This window comes from Bombyx mori, chromosome 4 (genome assembly GCF_030269925.1).
Source record: "Bombyx mori chromosome 4, ASM3026992v2".
Taxonomy (NCBI): Eukaryota; Metazoa; Arthropoda; class Insecta; order Lepidoptera; family Bombycidae; genus Bombyx; species Bombyx mori.
In genome coordinates, this window is record NC_085110.1 from 9219966 (window position 1) to 9244007 (window position 24042).

General features: G+C 37.1%; 3 protein-coding genes across 3 annotated transcripts in view; 1 reads left to right on the forward strand and 2 right to left on the reverse strand.

Moving 5' to 3' along the window:
* Positions 1-218: 218 nt before the first annotated feature.
* Positions 219-1984, forward strand: LOC101746643 (integrator complex subunit 10). Its single transcript, XM_038010532.2, has one exon. The coding sequence runs from the start codon at positions 219-221 to the stop codon at positions 1953-1955; it is 1737 nt and encodes a 578-aa protein (XP_037866460.1). The 3' UTR covers positions 1956-1984.
* LOC101746127 (transcription initiation factor TFIID subunit 5) lies at positions 1895-11921 on the reverse strand. The gene is made up of 12 exons (XM_004933669.5): positions 10721-11921; positions 10455-10640; positions 9687-9889; positions 8696-8895; positions 7958-8159; positions 7666-7855; positions 6624-6699; positions 6413-6550; positions 4542-4735; positions 3047-3160; positions 2736-2916; positions 1895-2247 (listed from the first exon to the last, which is right to left on the reverse strand). The coding sequence occupies exons 1-12, from the start codon at positions 10781-10783 to the stop codon at positions 2042-2044; spliced, it is 1953 nt and encodes a 650-aa protein (XP_004933726.1). The 5' UTR covers positions 10784-11921; the 3' UTR covers positions 1895-2041.
* Positions 11922-13484: 1563 nt separating this feature from the next.
* The window catches only part of LOC101746499 (uncharacterized), a 31042-nt gene continuing 20484 nt past the window's right edge, over positions 13485-24042 (reverse strand). Inside the window, exons 8-10 of the mRNA XM_038010655.2 lie at positions 19256-19517; positions 18866-18941; positions 13485-18375 (exon numbers count right to left, since the gene is read on the reverse strand). Of these exons, the coding sequence (XP_037866583.1) occupies positions 18144-18375; positions 18866-18941; positions 19256-19517 (570 nt within the window). The 3' untranslated portion in view covers positions 13485-18143. The remainder of the gene's footprint in view (positions 18376-18865; positions 18942-19255; positions 19518-24042) is intronic.

Genomic DNA, 24042 nt, shown 5'->3' on the forward strand with positions numbered 1-24042 from the left:
TTTTTACATAGATGAGCCTTTTCCGTTTGACTGTTTCGATAAATACACCTCACCCCTAACTTACATTATTAGCCTGTGATTGTGCATCAGTGTACCTATTATCCCATGTTACATACTCTTTGTATTATCCTATGATCTGTGCTACTTAATTTTTATTTACTAATTACACCGTACGTAAATTGTCGTAAATACATATTCTAAACAAGTAGGTATCAGTAATGCCTGGCGTTGAAGCAATATTATCAGACGAAGATTTTATAATTGCAAAAGCAAAAGATGCTCAGAAATCTGACATTTTTGCAGCAAAAGCATGGATGCTCACAGCGAAAACATTATTTCCGACGAATTTTAAAATTCAGTTTGAGGCATATTTGATGGAGAAACAGTCTGGAAATGTACAAGAAGCCGCAGAATGTTTCAGTTCTTTAATGCTTTCAAGACAAAATATGACTGCGCTTTTACCAGAAATTTCTGCAATCGCTAATGCTCTTAGATCAGCGGAAGGTAGCTTTTTGTGTCAGATGTTTGATCATATTTGTCCCGATATACAGTTAACAATATTGAAGACAAGTGTAGAAAACAGTGATGATACGACAGAGCATTGTAAATTACTTGTGTTATTATTAAAAAAGTTTCCACAACTAGGAGTGGATAGTTTGGTTAAAACTTTAATTAATGCTGAGAAATTTTTCTACGACAATAGATATGCTAGGCTTCTAGTGGTAGAAACATTGCCATTGCTGAGTTCCTTGGAGTCACCAAGGTTGTTACAAAGATTGCTAATTAAAGCTATTGATTTTTATAATTCTTATGTATATGATCAAACTGAACATGACATATCTGACCCATGGCAAAGATTGTATGGAGTGTTGGATTTATTGGGAAGACAGCTTTGTTGGGACCCTTATCTTGTTAATTACAGCAATAGCCTGAACAAAGAAGCATATTTTCAAAAATTGTTGACATTGAGGAACAGTGAAGATTGTCGTCAACTATTGTTCTGTGGAGTAACTTTTTTTCTAAGATCCCTTTATGAACAAAGATTATTAAAGGGAAATCATATACTTGTAGAGGCTCTTTCGGACCCTGATATGCCGCAGTCAAAAAGAAGAAAAAGTGATATAGAAGTTACAGGTATTTCAGCTCATCAGTTTCAAGTAGCTGCAAATTGTTGGGAGCTTCTACATAACAATGAAGTAATATCTCGAGAGTTTAATAAATTGGCTAATCAGCTTCAAGCTAAGCCATGGGCTGAAGGTTTTGCAGATGAATTAGCTCTGTACAGAGGTAGATATGATGAAGCTTTACCATCAACTACTTCTAACAATATGGTGTCATGTTTGATGAAAATCTCAGTTTATTTTAGTCAAAAGAAATATGCAGCCAGCATTGAAAGTATATTGGCGGCTTTGCCACAGTTACCAAATGTAGAGGGAATGTTAGAGGCTGAATTAATTATAGGTGGTAAACAGAGACATTTACATTTTTTACCTTTAACAAAATTAGCTATTATGCATTATATCTGCACATTGTTAATCAGAATATTGTTAAACACTGGAAGCAGTTCTGACCTCATCTATGGCCACATCATGGTTTTAATGCAACTAGGTTGGCCACAGGAAGAGTCTATTTTTATTCACATATTGGAATATATTAGACAGAAAGGAATATTTCACTATCATTTGTTTGCTTCATATATTATACACATTGACATACTTGAAGAGATTTGCTTTATGTGGAATGAACAGGGGAATAATATTGTGTTAGATATTTTACCTAATTCACAGCAACATGTAGGACAGAGAAGAATAGGTACCCGTGGTGCTGATAAAGGAGTGAAAGAGGATTTTAAACAAGCATTGAAAGCTCAGGTTACACGCAGCAATGAATCAACTTTAAATTTAATAATACAATTTATTACTTCAGAGCGTTCCTTTTTTCTTCAAGTAGTATAGTTGTAATAAAGTCAATGTTTCTGTCTTAATATTTTTAATTTTTTATAATGTAATGTCACTTGTATTTCACAAGTACCCAAATATAATTAAGCACTGCTCTCATATGTGCCAACAGCAAGTAGTAAATTGCGTCTTGTAAAATGCAAGCCTTTTACAGGGGAACTTTTAGTGGCAAATGATTGTAATAGATATTTGTCTTCTTTTGGTATAGGGTTATTTAGAGTTTCTTCAATGGGAGATTCGTCTGTTATGGCTGTGAAGTCCCACAATTTTATTGTACAATCCAATGAGCCTGAAAAACAGTGTTTAATTTAATAAAACTTTGTATGTGCTACTTTGTTGTGCCCTTGCATTTGTTATATGCTTTCTACTTTTTATGTGCATTCCTTTTATCCATGGGGGACAGTGACTCACCATCATGTGCGTGGTAGTTTGTAGATTATATAATAAACAATCAGGTAAACGATGACTAGTGCTTGAGGTACCTAAAAGCACCGTTAGTGGATCGGGAATGACGTGTTTTGGGCGACGTCGACTGCTTTCTAATCTGTCCGCAGGACCGGGAATGTAGTTACCGGCGGCCACAATGAGAGTTCTCATGTCGTGCCGCTTTGTCGAAGTGGCACTCTGTAGAATTATGTGAAATGATTTTCGTTATAACCCTTGCGTTATGACCATAATATCACTATGCAAAACGGAGCATGTTCACACATGCAATGTGAATCCACTAAGTTCATCCAGTGTTCTAAAAAATTTTAGATTGTGGCGGTTTTTATTTACCTGACGATAGAACTGTTCCATCACGACTGAAGGCTAAGGCGTGTATGGGAGCAGTATGTGCCGGGGGTAACGAAGCGGCTGGACCCCCAGTAGATAAATCCCAAACCATCATATCTCCACCACTGCCACCAGAAGCAATCCATCTTCCACAAACGGAAAAGGCCAACGTGAAAATGGTTGACTATAACAATAGGGGAAGAGAGGAAATTATTATTAAAAAATATATAAAAATTCATTTGAATTGAGTTTAAAATTAAGGTTTTTAAGGTTAGGAGAGTGCATAATTAATGTACCTACATAGCAATAATTACCTTATGTCCTGTCATTATTCGAACTTGACTACCAGTTAAACAATCCCACAGTCGAACTGTTCTGTCGCTAGATCCAGTTGCTATATAATTTGAGTTCGGGTGGAACTGAATACACTGAAAAAAAAACCTGACTTAAAAGATATGAATTGATTTTTCACATGCCAAAGAGTTCATGACAGTAGTTCATAGGAAATTAAGCAAATGATAACGGTATCCAACGCAGTCCCCTCGAGCTAATGAACCTTTATAGAAAAAATAGTTTACGTAAAATTTGTCAACGTATTATAATAGCCGGCAAACTTCTTGAGCATTAGTTGCCGTAGTGGGGGAAAGTTCGCGCATGGTACACTCACGTGCAAAAACATTATTTACTCTGTGTCATAATGCTATTATGGTATTAAAAACAACATATTATTATGTATTTATTTATATATTTATTAGAACATCAACAAACAAGATAGGTTAATAATTATTGTAATAATTTAATCTTGGGGTAAAATAGATATTACTTCTATTAGGTCAAAACTAGAGCTGGTGCCAGGTCTTGGTTCATAATCTTGACCATCATCATCATCATCATCACTGTTCATCACCCGAGTCGCTATCATCGTGATGAGTCGACATAGGGCTCATCGGTCTAAACTATCGGTCTTCTTTCTCTTGTCTATATTTTATCATTTTTTGAAGATATTCGATTCGTAGTAATCGAATGCTGCTTTTTTCAATTACCAGCTTCCGATTATTTTCTGTTTTTGTCCATTTGAAGCCTAGCTCTTTCATAATTCGTCGTACACTTCCGCCATTCAAATCTATATCTTCTTTGAATTTTTCGAAGCCTTTCTACGGTACTGAGTTTCGCCGCTTGTTATGTGGTTATTATGATTACATATTTTTATTACAGATTGATCGAAACTATCCATTCCGGTAACATTCTTCTTTCCCGAAACGCGGCGAGCAAGACAGAGCCCTTAGCTTCTTTAATAATGCACCTAACAGTACTCGCTAATGTTTTTGTTGCTTCCGAAGTCTGTTTTACTTTTCCATATCATTCTTTCCCTGTTTTATAATGAAGCAATATACGTCGTACACCATTTTTCTAGCCTTTCTTTTCAATACTACAGCAGTTTATCGCGGCATAGTGTATTTTTTATAAAAAATCAACAAACACTCAACAAGCAGCAATGACAACAAAGTCAACAAGCAATTATAACTTCAACGATTAATAACGATAGACTTTAACTGTACGCAAGTGCACTTTTGGGAGCAAGCGGAACGAAGGCGCGGTGCGGGGCGCAAAGTTCGACTGATCTTCCAATAACGCGCTCGATACGATCTCCCCTGCCGTCGCGCCCCGCCCTCACCACCAAAGTGTTCTAAAATTCGGTTCTGCGCAGTCAAGGTAATTTGCTCAAGAAGTTTGCCGGGTACTATAATAATATAAAAGGTTGAAATTTTAAATTTTGGTTATATCATCGACTAAATTAATTTAACGTACATCTACATCCGAATAATGTCCTATAAATATCCTCAGTGGAAGGTGGTGATCAGTCGCCCATAGTCGAGCAGTACGATCATGGCCGCTGGAAGCAAAGTAGTGGCCATGAGGGGACCAGCGCACATCCCAGACCGGCCATACGTGTCCACGGTACACAACAAGACACGTCCAACACTGTAGTGACCACAATCTCACTGCGAAGAAAAGTAATATTTTATAAACCACAAACTATTATTCTATAATATGACTAGCTTTCGCCCGCGACTTCGTCCGCGTGAAATAGTTCACAAATAATGCTTTATTTTAGAATAAACTTGGTTAGCAGAAAAAAGGTTGTAGTGACTCAACCTTTACATTTTTAAAGGGGAACAATTCAGGCATACATTATTTTAGCGAAACTTTAACGGTTTCTGCAGCGCACGCAGCAGAAGCTCTCAAAAGGGAAAAAACCCGATTTTGAAACATTCTTTATTGGTCCTCCGCTTGTATTGGTCTTAGTGTGATGTTATAAAGCCTTCCTCAATAAATGGGCTATCTAACACTGAATGAATTAACACTAAATCTTTTAAATCGGACCGGTAGTTCCTGAGATTAGCGCGTTCAAACAAACAAAAAAACAAACTCTTCAGCTTTATAATATAAGTATAGATTCGTTAATACTAAGTTTTAGATATTAATCTTTTCAATTTATTGAATAAAATAACAGCCGATCGTTTAATAGAAAATGATAATATAATAATAATAAAAATAATCTGTAAAGTAGTTAGATCCTTATGAGTTTGCCCATTATAATTTGATAACATTTTTGGGCTCAAATATCTTTTAATTTATTTCCCAATTCCATATTCAAATTATTATAGGGAGTGATTTCTGGTTTAAGTTTAGTGTGTTCTCTGTGTGTTTTCGCATTGTTTGCTTTGAAAAATTTTATTCACAATTCTAGAAAAGTTAAATATCATGTTATTTCCGAATACGAATTATACCGTGGCATCAGTAGAAAAATGGGTACCGCATTAGATAATTGACTTCCATCAGCGATTTTGAGTGACTGAAGATAAATTCAAAATAGTCGAAAATAAGATCTGTAAGATCGTTAAAAGTAGACGTTTCGCGAACAAGTTTGTGTTAACCGAACCACTACAGTTACTAGAAATCCGACTAAGAAATTTCTGTAGGTCCATTACCAATATTATTTCAGTCTTCAATAAATTTTCCATCAAATGGTGTAATTATGTAGCTATAAACAAATTTTTGTTTGTTAGGAAACTGTAATTCATCATAGTCATCGCAAACCTATACTTCAAAAATAGAGACATGAACTGATTCTTTGATTATTTGTAATGTAATTGATTATTTGTAAAGTTTATTCATGACAGACAGAGTGCAAGCTTAACGGTACTTAGCGGTAGGCTGCGGCTTAACTATGCTCCTGGCGTTCCTGACGTCCATAGGCGACGGTAACCACTCACCATCAGGGGAGCCGTATCTGGTCTGCCTACAAGGGAAATAAAAAAGCAATAATACCAAAGTTTCTTTTGGTAACGCATGCATTGTTGGAAAGGGACAGTGCATCACATTCGAAATTTCATTTAATTAACTTACTAGCCGGTTTTAATGATAAGTCATATATCACGAGATCCACGAGATCCCATTCCACGACGCCCTTCCTGCGGCCAATAATCGGAGGCGCTGGCGGGACATTACAAGGAGTAAAATCATGTCGAAGTATAATGGTCACGACCCTCAGCAGTGAGGAAACGACGCGAGGAGATAATATAATATATTTGTAAAATACAGAGCCGGTTCACTGCCCCGTTCAGACTGGGAACTTTGATTCCGATTTCAAAGTTTGTTAAACCGGACCCACGTACCAGTTGTATCCTCAGAGCACGAAAGCAGCATTGTTTTAAAAGGATCAAATGCAACTTTATAAACGGGGCCGGAGTGCCCAAAAAGGTTGCGGCACGTATCACGGTCCTTTTCCTCCATCATCCTCACGAGTACATCACCTAAAAGTAAGCAATTTATTTATATTAGATTAAATCATTTGAAAACAATTATATATTTTAACCAAATTTATACCTGCTTCCCTGTCTATATCTTGTAGTTTTTCTGCAGATTTCATTCCTCGCAGTTTAATGGGAGTCAATGTCCATACCTAAAATATTTTAAATTAGAATATAATTTTGAGTTTTAGGATGAATGAGTAGTGTTTAGGTAGTAATAATTAGAGACAAATTATAATTTGAGAAGATAGTTTCTTTAGAATTATCGATTAGTTTCTCGGATGGTTTTCAATCATTGGGTACCCGAAGATACTTCGATCTATTAGGGGCTGCTCTGAGTCGTGATCTACCATTAATAACTACCCTTACCACAGGGCAATGCTTATCGTAGGGTTTCCACAGCGAGATTTAAGAGTTCATTGTGTCACTCGGCTTTGCCTGGAATTAACTAACTCTCCCTTTCTCAGATTTTTCCCGAGCATTGCGACATGTCGTTAGTATTAAGGCATGTCCCTGAGCCTTTGAGGTAATTAGGAATAAAATATTTAACAACTCTGATTTGAATTTTGCAACGACCTTTTGATGCTTAATTTAAGCCTCGTATACTTACTGTACTTAAATATTATCGTAAAAGCTTTTTAGCATTAAGTGATCTCTGATCTTTACAGTCATGTAGAAAAATATGTACACAAGTGGAAACATGATGAGAGCGTTATATTTACAAGCGGTTACTTCATATTTTACTGGGTTTACAGTTTTGTGGATAACGACCTAGGAATGATCACTGAGCGAGTGTCTTTGTCCTAATGCTCGAAACTTAGATGTGCTTATGTGTTTGATGATGTGTTTTTGACAAATATCTTCTATTCTGTAATAGCTGTCGCTACAATAGTAAGAGTGCTAAATTGGGAAAAACGTGGTAGCATCTCTAGTCAGGTTTTCTTTTTTCAAAAACTTCTCAAAGAAAAAATCTAGTCTTAGGCGATACAGTTCCTTCAAAAGCTCTAATTAAAAATAGCAGCTTCATTCCTATGCTATTTTTTGTTAGTTAGTAAAAAGCATATACCTGAAAATCATAACACATTAAATCAATACCATTCGCTATATACTATGTATACCTTTATGTTTGAGTTATTAAATCCCACAGCCAAAAGGGTGGAATCGTCACAAATATCACAACTAATTGCAGTATGTCCGCTGTTCAGTAATGTATAGAAACAAATAGAGGGCAAGCTGTCTGGTCCTAGCTGAACACGTTTTGATGCTTCTCTGAGTGCTTTGCCTTTCTCTACTTTATCAATTTCTTTTCTAAAATAATAAATTAAAATATGTGCACATAATACTATATTTTTTATTTCACACAATTTCTTTCTAAAAAATTCATAAATTTGCAATCAGTACAAGACTTACAGATCTGGTAGAGGGATCCTGTCATTAGGAGGTGCATTTGGGTCAGATTTTGGTTTCTTCATAAAAAGATTATCTTTTTTCGCTTTTTTCTTTTTTGGTTTGTCAGGGGTTTCTTCTACTTCTTCTTCGTCTTCTACCGGAGCCGGTAGAACTTGAATATCGGGCTCTTTCAGGAGCCCATAATACACTTTGGTGCGATTTTCTATATAATTTAATTTTTTGTTTAATTTAAATTTAAAAAGTTTAATCTTATCATTGTTCTTGTGTTCATTAGGTATTGTCGTTTATATAATTATTTATAATAAAATGTATTCTATTTATTTGGCCTACCTACTTAAGAGTCATTTATTTTTTGGCCCTGTGATGCAATGTCATCATAATGTTATTTACAGTATAGTTACAATTTCATTGAATCAGTGTCACTATTTAAATACCGGAAGAAAAACTGGAGAACAATTGAATGTATAGATGAGTGAACAATGATGATATGTGGCTCTCATGGTGATATGTGGTTATCAGAGCTCATACAAATCAAAGCTTAAATGTCATCACACATCTTAAGACATGAGGTAGAAAAACCAAGTCTAATGTTTATCAGTTGTCTCAACATTAAAACAGGAACTTATTACTGCAGCAGAAAAACGTAGAACGGTGGTACCTACCTATGCAGGTTAATATTTAATGGCTCTCATTCTCATTGGTGTTTATAGTAATTCGATAATTATTCAACATTCTCACCACTTTTCATTGGTTCTCCAAGTACCCCTCCAGCTGTAGCTCGAACTTGTGCTTGAGTTCTTCCTGGACCATCATGGACTTCGATTTGTATATGATTATTTATTATATTTATTATTACTGAGGAATTTTTCTGTTCGTGTAAGTAACGTTTCAGTTGTGAAGATGCATCTCTTGATAACTGAACTGTAAATTTATTTGTGCTGGAAATGAAGAATATATTTAGATGTTTGTCCTTGAAATGATTTTAGCTTTAAATTTATGCATTGCATATAAAGATTACTTTACATGCAATTCATGAATTTACTCTGCATGTAAAGTAATCTTGCAGGCAGTGGAGCTTCATTGGTTTGGATCAAATCCTTGAAATGTGAGCACACAGTCCATTTGTCTAAGTGAACGAGTTCATCACCAATAATAATGCACTGTGGATCTTACTGCTTGTGATAATGTAAATATGAGATTTATCTTCACTATCGGCTTATGAAATTTGTTTTAGAATAAACCTCACAAGTATTACCCAAGCACATGTCAATAGTAGGGTCACAAAGTAATAGTAAGGACAGTCAGTAGTACATCCTGGCTTGCTATCTTGTTGCTTGTGCCTCGCTTTACCACATTGTTAGCATCTAAATGTGAAAATGACTATTAACCATCATCATTCTCAAGAGTGTAAGAGGTTTAGAAGCTTTAATTTAGGAATGTCTAAAAGAAAAATTAACAAACATTCATTTATATAAATGATCATATTGTGTGACAGAAAATGTATTGTTCAGGTCAACATTTATTTAAACTTGAGTTGTCTATAAATTGACTATTTCTTTGCAGTCATTTCAGAATTACTCATATATTCAGTATTATATTCTAACATTCTCACATCAGTGGATTGGGGGCACAGTTGTTTAAGTTTTATTAAACCAGGCCCATAGATTTATGCAAAGGAATGTTAAGTCCCATTAAGTATTTGTGGTTGAAACCAAATTAAACCTCATACCTGTATATTTCTGCTAGTTCATTTCCTTTTATCTGATCCTTATGTTTTACAATAGACAACTTTTTCAAGTCCTCTTGATAGTAATCTTCTTGTTCTATTCCAAACTTTTCCAAGAAACTGACAGCGTGTTCAACATGATCATACAGTATCAACAGAAGATACATGTGAACAAACACAGGATACAATAGTGTGGACAATTCATACTGTAAATATCAAGTTTATAATTTTAAATTGTACAACCAAAAAAAGTTGCTTAAACTATTGCTCAAACATTTTCAGCTTTGTTGTCTAAAAATTTTTCCCAAATGGGTAAGACATTGTAACCCTCACATTACACTTGGTGTTAAAGAGTTATTGGATTATTATAATTATATGTCACCAGCCTCTTTAAGACAAGTGAGAAAGCCATCATATTATTTAAAACCTTGACTCCTTCATGCCAGAAATATTGCCTACACTTGCAGGCTCTGAACACATCCTTTTTTTGTGGTGTATAATACATTTTTATACTAAGTAGTTGGTGCTAATCATTATTTTATTATGAAGGTAACCAACTATTAATAACTTTAATCTATTCTACACCTAGGGTATAATATTGTTTTGTTGTATAAAGCACATGGTCTAGTTTTATAAATAAATCTATGTAAATCAAAGCATTTATTTTTTTGTTATTATTCATATTGGTGTTAAACACAAAAAGGATAAAATTATAATTAATGTTAAGATTTTTCTTATACTACACAATTAAAATATGATTTAAGACCTTACCTTGTACAAATCTAAAGAATTTTCAATAAATTTTTTTAGACCGTCGTACGCCAATTCGTACGTAAAGGGGTCGCTTTCAGTGTGATGAGCGGTAAGAATGCTCGCTAGTTCTACTTCAGGAAGATCTAAGCTTTCACATTCGACGTCTCCTAGACTAGCTTCTTTTCTTAAAATGTCTTCTGTACTCTAAAAATCACATCCTTTTATAAAGTTTGGTTTTACATTTTATATTTACGATATATTTTAGTGCTCAAATCCGTACAAACCTTTAGATTGTACTTTCTAAGTAACTGTAAAACAGCCAGCAGTGGGGTTGATTTCTCACTCATCTTGGAGATTCTGCAAGAAGCTGAATTGTTCAGTAATTAGTAAATAATGGACAATTAAAAACTTGTTGTTTTAACACTAACGCAGCGTAACGATAAACATGTTTATAGTCGGATTTTTAATTAGACGAAGCCAGCTGACAGTCGCTAATGTCACTTTGTAAAATAATGTTGCTATATTTAAACTAATAGTGATGCATTCAGTTCTCGTTCAATCACATGAGTGTGAAGAGTTAATCATTAATTTCAAACTATAAAAGAATATTATTTATATTATATATATATTATTTTTACAATAAAATTGTATTAAAGTGCTCCAATATATGTTACTAGTAGTTTGTAACTACAATCAGTTTTTTATTTTCATTACCTACCTTTAATTGTTATATTTTATACATCTATACTTTCAACTGTATGATGTATTGGAAATAGGACAGTCTTACAAGCTTCCTCGCAATGTTTTTCTTAATGTTTAAAACACTCGGTATTCAGTACAGGTAGATACTATAGGAACATAATGTTTCGTCGAAAACTCGTTGGTATGTACAAAGCACGCCTAAAATTCGAACCCCGTACCCGATATCGGCAATTCGGCACACCAACTATTCACTAGACAATCGAGGCAATTTCATTAATTCAGGAGTTTTTTCAATCGTTCACTTTGTCACAACACTATTTTTATTTCATCAAAAACTGACAACACAGTAAACGTCAGTTGACTTCGTCTAATAATTTTTTTTTAAGGGATTTTATGACCTGGTAACTGAGACCTTTAAGTCATGTCTTGTTTTAATTAATATTAATATTTTTATGAAAAATGATATTATGGAGTGAAATGAAATGAAGATGAATAATTTGAGACATTAATCAACTGAGATGAAATTAAATGAAATGAAATGGGATGAAATATAATCTCAGTAAAATGGTGGTCATTTACTAAGATTATTTTAATGGACTTTTTGGAGGATCCCGAGAAGTTACGTCCAGCGGCTTTGTTTCATTTTCCCACATTTGTGCACTTTCACAGATATTAAACAGTTAATAAACCACCATTATTACACATTTAAACTCGAAGAAACACTAAATAAACAAAATAAAACAAATCACACAACTTCACTCCTCGCATTCCCGCCAAAAAGTCACTTCGTCTAATAAAAAATCAAATCCGACTATAGAGTATGAGTAGAGTAGAGTATTGTTTAGGTTACACAAAAAAAAATGTCATTTTATTATCTATGTCAGATGTCAGAGTGACAATATTAGGGTTAAGATAATGTTGAAAATCGATTTTAATGTGGATATTGAAACTATTTTTCATTAGCAACTATCCTTTCTCAGTCTTTAAGTTTGAACTATTCTAATAAATATTTTGACCGTATTGACACATTTTGATATACCTACATTTGTCCTATATTTTATAGATTACGATGTCTATGCTTCACGGCAGAAATAGGCAGAGCGGTGGTACCTACACGTGCGGACTCATAAGAGGTTCTACCACCAGTAATTACGCAAATTATAATTTTAAATTGTAACTCCGACATGCCCCGCCCGCAATATCCAGTGGAGGGTGGAAGTCCGGCGATTTCCTCCTGACAAAAAAAAACATATTTTTTTCCTACCTACGCCGAAAGTTCGGTTTTCCTCCCGATGTACAGGGAAGAAAGTCTAACTTTTCCTCCCGCTGTGCCGGGAAGAAAGTGTAACTTTTCCTCCCTGTGCGCATGCGCGTTAGTGTCTACGTCTGCTCTCACGCACCAAAAATTCTCCGCCATTGTTGTGCTCGGGTAATTTGCAACATTGTGTTTAGTGTAAAAGTGAAATAAACAATATTGAAGTATTAAACAAAGATGAGTTCATCAGACAATTTTTATTCAATTAGTAGTAGTATATTTAAAAATTAAAAAACAATTAAATTGTTTCTTCATGAATATAAGGGGGGATCCGCCCCCCCTAGACCCCACCAGGGCTTCGCCCCGGCTCGGTACTCCACGAACTTTCGGCCTGGTAGGAGAAAAAATAGTATGTGCACCGCGGGAAAAAGTAGGACATCTCATCCCGCGTGTTTGCAATTTTACACGCGGGAGGAAATGTCCTACTTTTTTCCCTTGGTGCACAATGTACTATTTTCTTTCAACCATTTCATCTCTGTTTATCTCGTTATAGTTAATTCTATTTTATGTTTTAAGATATAAGATTGAGATTTTAAACCATAGGCTTACAGTAATCGTGCATCGGAATTTAATCTTTACTTCTGATCAGTAATTATCAGGCCCCTGCAAATTCATTGTTTAAAGAAAAGTGGTAAAACATGTACATCTATACTAATATATAAAAATCTATAGTGGTTTTTACGGATGTTCCGTTATAACTACTGAACCATGCATCCGATTGACTTGAAACTTGGTACCCGTGTAGAAAATACATACATGTACTTATATGGATAGGCTAATTTTATATGAGTGTTGGACTCCCTAATAATAATGACAATAAATAATAATGTTAATTTTAAAACCCCAGCGAAGCGGGCGAGTACCTACGGCTAGTTATTATTTTATTATATAATTAGGTAAAAAGTAGTGAAAGGCCTTCCTTTTTAAACATCGAATGTGAAATTCGGAAAAAATGAGAAACTAAATTGTTCTTTAATTATGATGGGTTTTTTTTTGTTAGGGAAATATTGCCGTATTTAAATAAAAAAATGTTTTTGAGGTAAATTATTTATTTGTCAGTACAATGATTTTGGTCATAAAAATTATAAAATTTATTAAAGGATCTCTAACTTTAATAACTAGCATAGCTCGTTGACCTATATCCGACTATTTTGTAAAAATGTAACCAAATATCTGACTCGTGAGAGATGAGGCTGGCTACGTTTTTTTCTTACTGGATTAAGTGAGGGAACGTACTAAAAGCACACCTGGTGCAAAGTACTCGAGCCCAGACCTTGAAAGCAACAGAAATATCACCCACTTTGAGGTCACCCGAAGTCGACTTATCAATCGTATTGTTTAATGTATAATGTAATAATATTGGTATATCTAAGTACCTGCGCCGAACCTTGAGTACACTTGAGATTGCTGACAAGAGGAGGAGGATAGGCTGCAACTTAACTTTAACTTTAATTCACGGTCAACGATTTGGATACCCATAAGACTTGTTGTCAACCAGTATGTGTGTTATAATATAACATAGCTATGACTATTTAAAACGATATACTGGGATAAACCATGTAGATACATACTTAGCTAGAAAATATAGGTGTCATCAGCATTAGAGCTGTCGGTTACGGTGGCCACGGTGTTAAAGTAAAAGGATTCTAATCCTAAAGCCTGATTTAAACGATATACATAGCTGATATTGAGCAGTGTGACTTACAAAAGATGGTCGATTTAGAATTTTTTCTTATGTTATGGGTACCAAGACGTAAACAAAATACGTATACGAAGAAAAAATTCAGAATACAAACTATTTATTAAAATGATTCTGACTTCAATTGTAAATTCTACCCGGACTTTCTTATGAGGCAGTTAGGGCCTAGTTACAGAGGTTACACCATTAACCCACTCACAAAGACGTGTAGTTGTTAATGATGGAAAATTATGTTTATTACTAAGTATTCCGTCGGGCTATATGAACTACATTCAATCATCGATAGTTGCTTAGATACAAGCCAAAATATCTCATAGGATACATCAATTTTAAGCATGTTGGTACTTACAAAAAATTTCTTAGAACAGGAGATCATAAATATAAATGATTACCATCAATTTTAAATTCAGGTCAATTTACAAATTGAGGGTAATCATTTATTAATCATTTATCAAGTAATCAATTTGAAAACCGCTATTGACACATTCTTACAAAGCAACTGTCTATTTGTATATTTATTCTATTTTTAACGATATTGTTTTAATTAGAATGGTGTTAGAATTTGTTAGAACGTTACAATGCTATAAGATTATAAAATTAAAACAATAAATTTATATTTTGCAAAGCTGCTTACAATTAACATTACTGTTTGGTTTTCTCTTATTTAAAACGAGATATGTTTGCAGAGACCTTCTTTTGGGAAGGTTTTAAATAATATTTAGCTTATAATTATTTTAACTAGTAGTTAAATTAAAATTGACAGAACATACGTTACAAAATTGCATGCTTATTAATTATTATTGTTAATTATAAAACTTTTCAGTCTTGGGATCCGCTTAATACAAGTGGGTTCAGTAGTTAAATGGTTAAAATCAAAGTATGCTTTTTAAAATTGTATCAATGAGGAACTTGACATTGACTAATTTCACTCTGCTCTGCTCTGCTCCTAATATGTCGGATTCTCATTGTCGACAAACCAATCAGGCAGAGTCCAGACAGGCTCATATAGGTTCCGTGTCTGGCTTCCCCACAGATGGAATAATGACTAGGGAAAATAGCTGGTTCAGGTTCGATAGTGATTATATAGTATGTTCGTAGTTGAGGGAAATATACATGAAATGAAGCACTCTGTATCTACCAAACCGCTAATGAAAATACGTTCTTGAGTCATGTGACTGTACAATAAATTACCTACCATATGATGTGAGTTATATTAGCAGGCTACGAATCAATAAACATTTTGAACAAATTTAAATTTCGAAGATTTTTTTTATGTTGTAATTTCGTATGCCAAAGTAGTGATCTTATTATTGACACACAAACATAATTTTATATAATTACTGGTTGTAGGGATATTAATTATACGTAGGTACAGCCTACATCGTAGAGCAACACGGCGTGCCAGAACCTGCCACGCCTCCGCATCGTACGTTCGAGAGATAATTATATACATTTTAAATGTAAAAATATATATAATATTCTTTGTATACTTTAATAATTCATTCATTTAATTAATAAGAAAGTATCTTAATTAAAAACAAGATATTTAATCCGTCATCGATTGACAATAACGACAGATTCGTGCGAGTTCACAAGCCATGAGTATATTAAATTTTTTTATGGCAATGAGGTGTTTTTGCGACAACTTTTGATGATAAACAGCTTTGTTTGTTCTTAGTGTTTGTGTGAGTGTTTATTATCTATATACATATGTATCTATATACATATGTATCTATATACATATGTATCTATATGTATAAAAATGAACCCCTATTTCCCTTGTTCACGACATCACGCGCGAACGGCTGGACAGATTGCGCTAATCTTTTTTTTTTTTTGTGTTTGTTATTATCAGGACAAGGTTCTTATGAAAGAAAAAATTAATAAAATTGCACGGAAAATTAAAATAGTTAAGAAAACTTAACCACCATATTAACTTTTCTAATGTAACCTTATGTCGTTTGACGTAGCATTGACAGAATGCGTGCTGCAAATATCCTCAAAGAGGACGTAAAAAAACTGAATATCGCTTAAAACAAATGCTTCGGTTGAAGTTGTAGGTATTGATAAAATACTTAAGAGGATGTAAAAAAACTGAATTTCACAGTTTACGGCAAACCGTTGCTATTGGACCAATAAATGTTGTGTGCCAATATTTCAAGGTATTTAAGTATAAAAATGAAGCTCCTGGTTTGTCCGGTTTGAGCCCCGTGAGCTCACGTTAGGGTAAAGCTGAAATAGTCTCTCAAGGCTATCAGCATAGGTAGGAAAAAAAAAGTGTTGTGCGAACGGTCAATTCAAATTGACGCAATTGGTACCGCCACCGGAGCCACTACATTCATTGGTTTGGAAATGGGACATTCATTGAAAATAAACCAGATTCTAAGCATTTTCTGACTTATACCAGCAATACAATAATTGCTTTCAAATGAAATTATGCAACACTTTATGCCAACTTTCAAGGTTAGTATATTGAAAAACAATGAACTTTTACCAACACCTGTCTATTGCAGAATACGTTAACAGGCTTCAATTGAAATGGTGTATCAATTGAAAGGGCGTAAGGTGCATTTGTAGCTCTACGAATTGCCAGAAGTAGCCAGAAGAGACTAGGCAATAGATAGGGATAGGGGAATGGTAGTGCTGACAGTATTTTGAGAGCCACATGATAGAACTTAATGATGGTACTACAAACAATTCGTTATACAATATCCTATATTACATCATTTTCTCAAGTTCAAATTTGTATAAAGGAAAATTTAATAAAATCAAATAAATGATAGTATCCGAAGCGAAGCGAGGGCGGGAAGTGGGGTCCCCCCAGGTCACTGGAATAGGTAGGTAGGAAAAAACAGTAAAATCTATGTCCAAAAGTAAATTAATGTCCACAGCAGCTTATTTTTGGTAGGTAGATTGTAGTACATCAAAATCTGATAAAGATCATTGGATCGCATTTGTTATTTTTAAATACGTTTGTTTTTAAATAGTAACAAAATATCAATACATTTTTTTTCAATTTATACTTGCATTACTAAAGTAACTACGATGATATTTCAATTCACATGTAAATGAATTGTACCTATGAAACGTCTCAATTAATATCAACAACACTAAATTAAAACTAACCTAGCCACTATTCGCGGGTTGACGCAATCACATTAATCGTAGTCATAGGCGGGGATTTACGTCTAAGGACAACAAATACGCATAATTATTCTTCTAAATTTATGTTACAACTATTGGTCGTCAAAAGATAAAGCTATAGAATAATTATGAATAGTATTTACAGACAATTGTTTTTTTGATTCTCCAAAAATTCTAAGCCTTCAATGTTTTTATTTGGTAACAAGTCATTACCTACTTTAAGAATTTACCTAATCTTTTTCACAAATAGTAAATTATTTTCCAATATTATTAGTATGTAAAGGTAAAATAAGTAAGCAAGTCTCGCATGTTTAAAAAAAACAAGTAAATAGCTATCTAATAAATAGGTAAATCTATGTTAAACTATTTAAAAATAAAATTGTAGCAGTAAAACACTATTTGTAATTATGAAATGTTTTGTTACATATTATGAAATATATGCCACCGGCAATAGCAGAATTACGAATAAAATATAAAAAAACTCTTTCCAGTTTTGTCAACCCCTCTATTTTTCTACAATTATTCTGAAAAGTAGGTATTATATTTACAATTTTAGAAGAAAGGGTTTGTTATAAATTCTATACTATTTATCACAATCATCGAAATTAAGGTAACTTATTAAAGTAGGGGCTCTATTATTGGAGGTGACATTTACACTTAATATTATTTTTACTTTACTAAAATGAATTGTAAGAAGAAAGAAAAATTCTTCATATCTTCATTGCCGGATTTCATCTAATTTCTAGATCACAACCCTTGCATGAATATTAAGGTTATTTGCGGTGCCATAATAAATTGCAGCTGCCTACTATATCTAAATTGAAAGTATTCATTAGCTTAAAAAGTCTTAAACATCTTGACTGGAGCAGTTATGAGCGTCGAAAATTCGCGGTGGCACGTCTTCGTAAGGTACAACACGAGCAGCTGCCAATTCTTTAGCTACCCTCTCTGTTGCGCCCATTACCCGGAGTAGATTCAGTCCGGCAAGCTTACGAAGATCTTCTATGCTCCAGCCTGCCTCCATCAGCTCGGCAAATAACAATGGATAGGATGATACATCTTCCAGACCTTGTGGTGTACTGAAAATATTATAGTTTGATTTTAAATAACAATTTAATTGAAGATTATTTTATTTTAGTATTTTAAACGGACACCTTAACATTAAAAGAAGAATTGATATTGTCTCAAAAGGCACTCAGATGATCGTGTCTGAACTCAATTTTGGAGATCTTCTTACCAGATTGGCGAAGGATGGGAACGTTTTTTGATTTTTGTGGATTTGCATGGATACACGAAAAGTTTTTGGCACAGCTTAAACTTTTTGACGGACATCAACCTACTTAACTCTTTTTTTTTGTGTCAATCTAAGGTTTCATAAGATTATATAAAAATCACATTTTTAATCACGTGTTAAAATCATGTTAATTTCTCAATTTTATCAGTAAATAATCAGGAAGTCAATAAATAATCTGTTTTTAGATATTTGTACAATAGGCATATTAAGCGTGCTGATAATGGCCACGCCATTAGTAAAGGCTTGTGAGTTGAGATCAACGAACAGGGACTCACTAATTAATCCCATCGTACCCGGCGCCAAGGCCGACGCTGTCCACACCGGCCACGTTCCGTATATGATTTATGTGAGCTGAAAAAAACTTCATTAAAAAACTCTTGTTATCATTGAACAAAAAAAAATTAAAAAAGTTCCTAGTTTTTATATTAAATATAATAATAACTTGTTAATCTAATAAACTTTAAATATTACGTATTAAGTACTTAATAAAGGATAAGTTGTTTGATTTGTTTCTCTTTTTTTCAATTTAAGATTCCGTTAATCGGAAAACACACATAGAAACATATGTTCATGTATTGATAAAACAAAAATTCATACCCGAATGATTAACTCTGAATATTGGATTTGTTTTGAAAATGATAGACATAAATTCCATTAAAACTCACCAATCGCATCTTGAACGGTTGCTGTTTCCTTACAAGTCAGGAATGAAGTATAAAAATTCACCATTATGAGTCCTTTGTTGGCAGCTAACATTCTCAGTATTGTGTCAGGAACGTTACGAGTAACGTTGCAAAGAGCTCGTGCAGAAGAGTGAGAAAAAAGCACTGGTGCTCGTGAGACAGCCAGAGCATCACGCATAGTTCGCTCTGACACGTGAGATAAATCCACTAGCATTCCCAATCTGTTCATTTCCTTTATTACTACCTAAAAATTAAGAGACGATGAAACGCAAGAACCATAAATCGATATGATGCGAAGAAACAACATTATTCCTGAAATAAACCCATGTGTGTTATAACTTTCTCGGATATTAAGATTTTAAACTATATGCCTAATATAGTAGATAGAATACAGTGATGCTAACTCCGGGGTTTTCCCCCCAAATTTAGGGGGAAAAAATCTATACCGGGCATTTTTTAGGAGGTGAAATTTTTTGGGGATATTTTTATGGATAAAATTTTATTTGTATTTTTTAAAAATTTTCTACGTACATCAACAAAAATTTCATAATGTGATGAAATTAAAGAAAAATACTTAAAAATACTAAATAACTATTGTTTCCGTCGTTGGGGAGTTTTGTTTTGAATTTAGTGGTTTTTGAAATTGCTTTAGGGGGAAAGTTTTCAAACAGTTGGCGACACTGATAGAATAATATACCCAAATAAATTCAATATTTTAATTTTGTAATAAATTAATCTTCATAGTTTAAGTTTCGGTATTTTTGTTTTATATTCGTTCACGCGTTTGTTAACCGATTAAGTTGAAGCTTCATACAGTGATATTCTTGCACTTCAGGGTAGTTTTTTGATATAGCACCAATTTTATTGATAGTAGGACGTCTTGTGAGTCTGCACGGGTAGGTACCACCACCCTGTCTATTTCTGCCGTGAAACAGTAATGGATTTCGATTTGATAGGTGGGACAACCGTACTGTTAAAACTGAGACCTTAGAACTCATGTCTTCAGATGAGTGGCAGTATTTATGTTGTAGATGTTAGATATATCCTCCGTAACCACTTAACGGTGGCCCGTGAGCTCGTCCAACCATCTAAGTAATAAAAAAACATCAACGTATGTAATTTGCTGCAAGTATTGTATGTATTACATTTAGTGATAGCTACAGCAAAGCATACGCGCTTTTCACGTCGGTACATATCGTCATCATCATCATCATCAACAGCCCACAGTCGTCCACTGCTGGACATAGGCCTCTCCCAATCTACACGGTACATATATATGTATGTATATTGTTACTGTTGTAAAGGTTTTGTATTGGCATACTGTAGCCTCAAAATAAGATCGGCGAATCTAAGTCAGTAGTATGATTTATTTTACATTATTTATTAAGTATTACCGGTATATTTTTGGTGACGGAATGTTTTTTATTGCGTCTTTATTCATTAATTTTTAATTTATTTTACAAAATAATTGTTGTTATAAATATATGCTATTGGCTATATTATAACATTATCAATTATAATAATAATAATGATGTTCTTCAATCATGCAATACATACTTATTTGATTTATTGAAACTGCACGCGCTACCAGATTTGCGCTGATGATAAGACTATACAAAGTAACGTAATTTACATTTTAATACATTAGTTATTTGTACTATTATTGATCGAAGTTATTTGAAGTATTGGCGATCGAATAAAGTATTTCATTAAAACATAAATTTTAAAAACAAAAACTGAATAAACCCTTTTGTTGTTCGATTATTGGCCACGAACTATTGTTCTGCTGCTGAAGTATAAGTTTGCGTATTAATTGCCAACTTCTTCAGACATTTGAGAGTAGTGAATTGAGAACTGTGGTCTACAAATTCTGAACGCGACAAATTGTATTAATTAGCCTTAAAGTTTGAATGGTGTCTGCCGTTTTTTTTTTTTTTTTTTTTTTTTTTTTTTTTTTTTTTTTTTTTTTTTTTTTTTTTTTTTTTTTTTTTTTTTTTTTTTTTTTGTCAGGAGGAAATCGCCGGACTCCCACCCTCCACTGGGGATGGAGGGTGGGGCATGTCGGAGTCGAACCGACTAAAACCTCCTGTCGCTCAACAACCAACGTCCAACCCTCGCATGAGACAGAACTCATGAAAAGGCAAGGGGAGGAGAGTGAAGCGTTTAGTGCGGAGCACATCTCTCCCATCACCCTCCCCCTCGGGACGCCGGGCCAGCGATCGTCGGCGCCACGACCACCAGCCCTCTCGGTCGGCAGGCTGTCCGAAGCCCGCCTAGATGGCGCCGGTTTGAATAGGTTATCCTACGAAATACCCCGCTGGGTCAGAACCAGCGTGGGTCGAGGATAGCCGGCCTTCCATCACCCGGATGCTCTTGCGTAAAACGCGTGCAGAGCAGCTTGCACGTCGTCTTCTTAGGCCCCCTTCGCCGGGCCCCAGACCGACATATGAGGGGGACCCGAAACACTTAGAGGGCCAGGGCTAGGGCGAGATCCGCCTCCCTGGCCCCCGCTCGACGGCGGCGGGCTTGTGCGTCTCTCACGCGCCCCGCCGCCTCCTTCTGCGAGATGGTGCACTCGCAGAAGTCGAGCATCGCCTTCCACGACTCGTCGTTGCCGAGCATCGATGCCACAACACTCGGCAACGACAAGTCGTTTCCTATTTTTGCGACAAGGACACGGCGCCACCCCTCCCATGCGGGGCAGGCAATGAGCGTGTGCTCCGCCGTGTCCAAGTCGCAACCACAATGGTAACACTCTGCCGTCGGCTCGGCTCCGATCCGGTGCAGGAACTCACCGAAGCAACCATGCCCAGTGAGCACCTGCGTGAGCCGGAAAGTGAGGCGTCCTCTGTCACGATTCACCCAATCCACAAGAATCGGGCGAATCGCCTCGACGGTCCTACGACCAGCCGAAGGATCGGCCAGCCGCCTGGACCATGACTCCAGCACGGACCGCCGAGATTGGGCCCTCCGCGCTCTGACCACACTGGGGCTGGGACGCGCCACGCCCCGGGCACGAAGGTTAGCCCGCCACTGGTAGTCAGCGGCGAGCGCCTCCGCCTCCAGGACCCAAGGCGGCGTCCCAGCCAGTACACACGCCGCCTCAAAAGAGATGGTGCGATAACCACGGATGACCCTGACCGCGATGGTGCGTTGCGGCCGTTGCAGCAACTTCGCTACCCCCACGGCCAGGGACTGGCCCCACACGGGTGCCCCGTATAAGGCCATTGACCGCACCACCCCCGTATAGAGACGGCGCGTCACCTGGTCAGGCCCCCCGATGTTGGGAAGAAGCCGGCTTAACGCGCCGGCCACCCCCAACAAACGAGGGACTAGGTGCTGAAAGTGAGCACGGAAGGTCCAACGACTGTCCAGAATGAGGCCGAGGTACTTTAACTGCACCCCGACCCCGATCCGGACGCCTCCAACCACGATATGGGCATCGACAGGTGGCACTCTCCGGGGCCTGTGGAACCACATGGCCTCGGATTTACTGAGCGCCACGTCGAGGCCCAATCTCCTGATTTTGCCGACGACATGCGCTACCCCAGCGGTGGCAAGACGAGCAGACTCAGCAAAGCTCCCTCCCCGGGCCACGACCAGCGTGTCGTCTGCGTAACATATTACGCTTAGGCCCGGGAGGAGGGCACCCCTCAGCACCCAGTCATACCCGATATTCCACAAAAGAGGGCCGAGTACCGACCCCTGTGGAACACCGCGCACGACCGGGAACCGATGTACGACCCCACCGTGTCCGGTACACGTGACCGATCTGTCCTCCAAGTAGGAGCCGACCAGCCGGCGAAGGTAGAGGGGCACTCCGTGTCTTTCCAGCGCCCCCCCTATCACGGACCAGGGCAGGGTGTTAAACGCATTGGCGATGTCGAGCGACACCGCCAAGGCCACCCCACCCCCACAGACGGCCTCCTCCGAGAGGGCCCGCACGCGAAGGATCGCGTCCACCGTTGAGCGGCCCACTCGGAAGCCATACTGCTCCGCCGATAGATCGGGTCCCACCCCGATCAGATGCTGGATGATGCGGGCTGCCAGAATGCGTTCCAGCAGTTTGCCCACCTCATCCAACAACACGATGGGACGGTACCCGGCGGCAGTATCCGCCGGGCGCCCCTCCTTTCTCAACAGCACAAGTCTGCCCATCCTCCACGATGAAGGAAACCGTCCCGACTCGAGGCAGGAGTTATAAAGCCTCAAGAGTCGGTCCTCTAGGGCACCAAGAGCCAAGGCCCAAACCCGGCCATGGATGCCGTCCGGGCCAGGTGCAGTGTCCTTTGCGCACATTTTGCGTACTGCCACACGGAGCTCCGCCCCTGTTATATGGGGCACCTCAGCAGGGGCGACGCCGTCGTACTCCGGCGGCGCGCCCATAGCGGGAGCGACAAATCCCCCCTGCTCCTGCGGGAACAGTGCCGAGACGATGTCCCGCAGCTGCTGAGGCTGGAGACGCTCCGTGATTGGGGGGGCCCATGGGCGCATTTTATTGCGCACCATGTGATAGGGTCGCCCCCACGGATCCTCATCCAGCGTCTCCAGGAGACTCTCCATGTGTTGGTCCTTGGCTCTTCTGATGGCCAGCTGCAACGCCCTCTGTGCGACGCGAAATGCGCCGTACAGCTGGGCCTCTACCACCGCGAACGCCACCGGATCGTTGCGCCGCGGCAGGCGACGGCGGCGATGCCTCGCGCACTGGCGCCTCGCCCGAACGCACTCCACGCGGAGTTGCGCGATTTCGGGCGACCACCAGTACACTT

Bases quoted from the DNA above. Each gene is read 5' to 3' on its own strand.
- LOC101746643 (XM_038010532.2), top strand. From the start codon at position 219: ATGCCTGGCGTTGAAGCAATATTATCAGACGAAGATTTTATAATTGCA.
- LOC101746127 (XM_004933669.5), bottom strand. From the start codon at position 10,783: ATGAGTGAGAAATCAACCCCACTGCTGGCTGTTTTACAGTTACTTAGA. The intron at 7,856-7,957 runs GTAAGTCTTGTA...TTATTATTTTAG, and splicing joins AGGATCCCTCTACCAGATCT to AAAAGAAATTGATAAAGTAG. The intron at 2,917-3,046 runs GTAATTATTGCT...CTATTGTTATAG, and splicing joins GAATAATGACAGGACATAAG to TCAACCATTTTCACGTTGGC.